The 6,570-nt window shown below is 48.0% G+C and overlaps 1 protein-coding gene across 1 annotated transcript in view; it reads right to left on the bottom strand.

The window, feature by feature from the left end:
• Positions 1 to 268, bottom strand: part of LOC103603083 (aryl hydrocarbon receptor nuclear translocator 2-like) — a gene marked incomplete at its 3' end in the record, with an annotated part of 113,581 nt that extends 113,313 nt beyond the window's left edge. Inside the window, exon 1 of the mRNA XM_008587560.1 lies at positions 219 to 268. Within this exon, the coding sequence (XP_008585782.1) occupies positions 219 to 265 (47 nt within the window). The remainder of the gene's footprint in view (positions 1 to 218) is intronic.
• Positions 269 to 6,570: the final 6,302 nt, after the last annotated feature.

A 6,570-nucleotide genomic window follows, 5' to 3' on the forward strand; every position in this document is an offset into this window, starting at 1 on the left:
TACTTATCTTTCGATCATCTGGGCTGGCATGTGACAGGGTCGCTGAGAGCTAGCTGCCACTGCACCAAATACTGGGGCAGACTGAGGGTCTAGTAAGAGGGTCAGGATACACGCAATGGCTTTCTCAGTGACAAAAGACATTAAATCCCTGTATATTCCAACAGAGTGATGGCTGGCTATTGGCTTCTTTAAACCTAAGGAAAATAAAATAAACTCACCTTGAAAATTTACTGGGACCTTCACCATCTTCATCATCAAAGTCCATTCTGAAAAGGCAGGATCACAAGTGAGCATTGATTACAGGTGGAACATTTTACCAGGAACATGAGCTGCTGGAACAAAAGGAACTTTAATCCATCAGATTGCTATCCGATGGTCCCACACTGGCAGGGCTAAAAGCAGTCTCTCCACACAGTCATCAGACAGGTTCAAGACAGGCAGAGGCAAAACGAAGGGTCTTCAGCATGGGCACCATTAATTACATGGCTGGGAAAGCTTGTGTATCAGCTCTTCCCTCTAGAACTCCTTGAAGGTTGCCAGTGGATTGCTGGGACTGCATGGGAAAGGTCAACACTCCTTGTCTCTCACCACCTTTGGGGATACCTGCTTCCCTTCACTTCACATTGTTTATTCTACATCGAAACTTCTTTTTTTTAAGTTTTATTTTATGGCACATTAACAGACTAAAAATGTGCGAGGGGCTTTGAAAACAGGAAGTTTTAGGGGTGCTGAAGGGATTACAAGGAAAAGAAAACATACCTACCGGTTGCCCTGCTTGAGAACTTGGCAGGATTCGATGAGTCAAAGTGAAAAGGACATTTAAGGCCATTGTCCTGGCCATGGAGGGGGATATGGTTGTTTGGAGCCTACGCTACTCAAATTGGCTGTCTGCTTGTTGAACCTCACCAAGTGATTACTCAGATTCCCACTTTATAGGGCCTCTCAGTATAAACATAAAACAAAAAGTCTTGATAGATACTTGTTTAACTGATATCCCAAACTTTTTTCTCAAAAAAAAAGAAAGAAAGAAAGAAAGAAAGAAAGAAAGAAAGAAAGAAAGAAAGAAAGAAAGAAAGAAAGAAAGAAAGAAAGAATTTCTCTAATGTCAATTAACATTACCCCTGAAGATGTTAGGGCAGAGGGGTACTTAACTGGTATCCCACAGCCTCTGGAGAAGAGACTGAGGACTAATACAGGTGTCCCAGCCCTCCTGGGCATCCAGGGTGAGCAGGGTCCCTTGGGTAGAATGTCTCAGAGCCCCTACAGTCCCCATCCCATTCTCGATGGGCCTCATGGAGGAGGCACAGTTCCCACAAATCCAAGCAGAAGGGAGGCCAGCCTGCTTGACGGCCAGGATTGAGAAATTCCTTGTGTGAGCAGCTCAGTATGAGAATGGAGTGTGCGCTAAAGACCACAGCTACAGACACAGTGCAGCCCTCAGGCTCTAAGTGTGGAGCTACAACAGCTAATGGGTGACTTGGGGGAGGCACAGAACACCCAGGCGACCATGAAACAGCCAGAGCCATCCTTGTATTAACACACCCGAGAGGTCTCCAAAGAGACAAGTCATATTCTCTAGGCTTTGGGGTAACTTGGAGGAACTAGAAACTGGGATCAGATACAGCAAAAGAGTATTTTCTTCTTAAAAATAGTATCTTCTGTTCATTTTTGTTTTGCTTTATGTGCAGTGCAGCCAGAGTTCTAATCTGGGCATTAATTTGTTTAGGATGACCTGATGGATCCCTTCTCAATTTGGAATTCCTGGTTCTCAGACACAAGTTTTGTATTAAGGGCTAAGAATAAAAGAACAAAAGGAGTTAGATAATTGGAGAGGATGACAGTAATGATAACAGAGAATCTATGCACAAGAGAAGGGAGGTGGGGAAGAAAAGTGATACAAAAGGGAAAGTACAGTTCAAGGACCATATACACAGCATGCACCCCCTACAATGCAGTTTGGGAAATCAGGCACCAGGCAGCCACTGCAGAGTTGTCTACATTGTGGACAAGTGGACGATGAACACATGGCTTTCTACATGAACCAAAGCCATCAATGTTCAGCATAATTACTAAGGTATCCCCTCACCATTCCAGAAAATACATTTGGGACATAACCACCAAAAAACATTGCAACCAAAGCCACTGGGCATTCTACAGAGCCACAGAACAACACTGCCACCCGGTGTTCGTTTTGGGGAAGAGCAATTTTGCTGTCCACAGGAAGGTTACTTAACACCCTGCCGTGTCAAAAACGTTTCAGTGTTAAGAAAAAGAAATAGCTCTTTCAAAATCTCAAAGAACTCGTGCAAGCATTTAACAAAACCTCAGGTGGGTGTGACACATATACTTATCTTTAAAATTCCTTTTAGCTCATGATATGAGTGTGATCATCAGGCTCCTGCAAGATGCGATTCATTAGTCAGCCCTCCTCCACAGCCTACACAATCTTTGGGGTATACGGGGTGACCAACCATCCTGATTTTCCTGGGACTAAGAGGATTCCTGGGACCCAGGACATCCGTGTTGAAACTGAGTGTCCCAGGCAAACCAGGAAGACTGGTCACCCTGGTTTTAGCAAAGCCTGTTCTGTTCTGTACTGAGCCCCTCGTGGAGCAGACAAAGGAGAAGTGAGCTGTGTGGTGACGGGTCCCAGCTTGGCCAGGTTGGCTGTGGCTCAACCAAGCAGAGGGTATAAGAGACGGGTGGCCCTGCTCTGGACCCTGAGATTTCTGAAGTCTGCTGGAAACTCGGGAGTCGGGATTGGTCCATGAAAAATTAGGGAAACTGTGCCTCTCACCTGTGCATGTGTGTGATCACATGTGGGCAGCAATTAGATCTAGTAATTCACAAAAACATAAAGTGGGTGCAAATCCAGGTGATAAATCAGGACATAAACGAATGTTCAAATCCTCAGGATAAATCACCCCACCCCAAAACAGTCTCACCAGCTCATCAGCAACACGGAAAACAACACAAGTCCTGAGGACACACTGGAGCTTTCAGAACGACACTTGCCAAGATGCTGCCTTTGGGTCTTCCGTCACCACTGCACAGTCTCTCCTTTAAATATGACTACAATAAGCTCCGCTTTATTTCTTCTGCTATAAAAAGTCTAAGTAAATCATCCTTTGTTTTATGTCTTTTATGTGTCTCTATTATACTGAAGCATCTGGATAATACAGAAGAGAAATCAATGTATGACTTTTAAGTCTCACTGTATTCACTTTAAAGAATTCAGCACAATGAGTGGATGATATGACAGTCTTCAAAAGGTGGACTGCAAATGTGCTTTACCTCTCTCTCCTGTCTATGAGCCTGAGTTCTGACCTTGATAACAAACCAGAATAGGCATTTCTGAGCTTGCAATTGGTTAAGAGTGGGCAATGTGGATCTCCCTAACAGTGATTGTGTAATAATAATAATAACTGTCAAATACGACCCACCAAACAGAATTCACTCATGTCCGGATGAGAAAAGATAAAGGTCGTGCCAACAGGGCTGGTCCGACAGCAGTGCAAAGGAGCAATCCTGGGCCAGCCTGAAGCGGCTGCTAAAAAACTGCGAAGAGACAGGTGCTGGAAAACGCTCTTCCTTCAGAGCCTGAGCAGCTGCTGAGACAACAGCAGTGCTCATGCATAAACGTAACCAATTGAGATGTCTGCTTATGTACACACGTCTTTTATCTGACCACACTGCAGCAGCCCGCAGGGTTAGGTTACATCACAGGGAGACGCTGGTTATTGGCTGTATGCAACCTGAAAACAGTTTTCCCTCAGTGATGATGGTTTAGAACTCCAGCGTTGGACTCCAAGGCAGTGGGATGGGATGGATCCATGCCTGACCACAACCTCCACCTCCATCCCAACAAGGGCTAGCCTCGGGGGTGGGCACAGATCCTAACTAGTGACTGCTGCCTGCCCCTTCTCCCCCCGTCACTGAGACTGGGTAGGTCACTGCAAAGATGCATCTCAGGTGACGTGTTTCAGCTCACTTCTCCCACACGTGTGGAAGCACTTCCAAAGAATCTGGAACTTCTGATGCTTCGTCCTGTGTCCCAACTGCTGGGAGAGCCCACGGCTTGCTGAGATGCTCCCCGAGGAAGGCTGTCAGGCAGCTGGGAAGAAAGTCCAGCCGCAAAGGACCCACAGAGCTGGGCCAGGCAAGATTCAAAACCCACAAGGGTCAGTTCTACTTGGCTCGAGGAAGGCTGTCAGGCAGCTGGGAAGAAAGTCCAGCCGCGAAGGACCCACAGAGCTGGGCCAGGCAAGATTCAAAACCCACAAGGGTCAGTTCTACTTGGCTTTGAAACACTGGGGCGGGATGGGTGCTTATCCTGGGAATTTGGGACACTTCCTTCCACCAGAACAATCAAGTCAGAGTGGGAAGACCTAGGCAAGGAATCGGGGGGGTGTGAAGAAGGTCCTTGCCGACACTTTCCCCCTCTCCCACCCCCCCCATTCCCCAAGTCTCTTCCTTTGCTCCCTGTGTCTCTGCAACTGCGTCCCACATTCTCAGAGGGAAGGAGGAGGTGGAAGAACTCCAGACCGATAGTAGGGAGGGTGGCAGTAAATTCAAGCCATGGCGCAGAAGCGGCCTGGCCATGGGTTACCTGCTCTTTGATGAAGGTGACTTCCATCAGGGTCTCCTTTGTACTTAGCTAAGTGTTTAGGCTGTGGTTGAAGGGGTTGTTACCAAGAGGTTCCAGAGCATCGGCGGCCTCAATCACAGAATTTCAGCAAAATGTGCAAAAACATCAGATGTAAGAATTACTACGGAACCAGCCCTGTGAAAACGGAGGTTTCTTTGCTTAGATACATAAATCCCCAGGTTGTTGAGGCTTAGGAAATGGAACCATGGTTTGCTTGCCCCTCCCTCTGAGAAGAAAAAGGAAGCAGGCACAGGGACCCCAAGAACAAGGACAGTGGAGAGGTACCCCGGAGAAGGTCAAGCTCGCTGCTCTGACCTCAAGGGGCCACTCTCTCATCCCTACCACTGGGTAGCCGGGCACTGTGTCAGCAGTGGCTGCTCATCCTCTCGCTTTTCTTGGTGCTTTGCTTCCTAGGTTGTCAGTAGAACTGAACACTAGGCTCTGTCTCAGCCGCTCAGGGTCCCGTCTGCCTCCAATGCCATGCTGTGTGCCTGTGTGACTGGTGGGGAAGGGACAGCTGTGGAGGACTTCTTCAGAAATGAGACTGAGTCCCTGTCAAACCCTCAGCTCAGGGAGCAACCAGAGATGAGGGTGTGGAAGCCAGGCTAGGGTCAGGAACACAGAGGCCAGGGAGAGGAGTAGCCTCGGCTCACTTCAGCCAGGCCCTGGGGGAGGGGAGGCGAAACTCCCGGCAGAGGCGCAAAGATGAGTCCCCGGCACAGACAGGGCTCCTGGTCCTGCAAATGCTGCGCTGAGCATCTCTGCCTGGACTTGGCCCTGACTCAGCTCCCCTCCCTCATCCCAGAGTCCTGTGCTGGCCTCTTCTGAGAAAGGACTTGGTCAAGCAATGGGACTCTGTCCCCAAGGAACGCAAGTGAGAGTGCATAAGCATTTTAAATAATTTCAGAAGACCAGGAATTTTAAAAAATCGGTAAGTTGATACGCTGACACCATGTACGCTCTTTTAGCAACTCGGACTCCTGAGGAGCTGAGCTTAGCACCTTGTTAGCAAGAATGGCTGGTTAAAACAGGCTATGTTTGCAGGAAGCCCCAGAGGCAAGCCACGTCAGTTATGACAGAGCTGATCTGAGGAGTTTTGCTCCGGGCACCAGCACTGCTCATTACAGCTCTGCTGGTCCCTGTAGCGATGACAGCAGCTGCAGATGGAGGATGGAGAACGGGCTGCGTCAGCACCAGCACAGAGTGAACTGGAGTGTGCCGAGTCAAGGCGACGCTGGTGCGACCAAGAGCTCAGCTTCTCTGCCTATTTAACCCTCTCACTAATCGCAGAAATCTCAGGCCCTCCTCCAAAGACTATACTACAGTCTACACAGAGACTCACAATAGTCTTTCTTACAACCCCAAATTACAAGGCTGACTGTGCCTTTTCATCCCTGTCCCACTCCATCCCAGATCCTGATACATACCTGTCCCCCGCCTCTGCCCCCTTCAAGAATCACATTGGTTTAGAGGAAATTCTCAAGCTTAAAATGCTGGACCATTTAAAAATGAGCCCACCCACAGGCCCTGGGCTGTGAGGAGCATGTTCCACTGTAACTGGACGGTTGCATTTCTGGGGAGCCGTGTGTTATCAGAAATTGCATCAAAAGTACAAACTGATTCGACTTCATGAGCAATCTTGCTTATCAAATATTTCATTGAAAATAAAACGGATTCAATAGGGAAAAGGGGTTGGATGATACATTGGGTTAGGAAATGACAGTTACGCATTTCCTGCAGAATTTTCCTTGGTCAGTTTGTTTTTCAGTTCTGCGCACAGCTACAAACGTTATCCATCATGAGCAGACGCAGTTTTTGTTTCCATCTGCTCAAGAGTGACGGTCTTCCTGGTCCTACTAGAACTAGTACAGTCACACTGCTCTCTCAGCTTTACTAGCAGGCCAGTGTACAGGGCGCGCTGC

Source organism: Galeopterus variegatus, unplaced genomic scaffold (genome assembly GCF_000696425.1).
Source record: "Galeopterus variegatus unplaced genomic scaffold, G_variegatus-3.0.2 Scaffold4434, whole genome shotgun sequence".
Taxonomy (NCBI): Eukaryota; Metazoa; Chordata; class Mammalia; order Dermoptera; family Cynocephalidae; genus Galeopterus; species Galeopterus variegatus.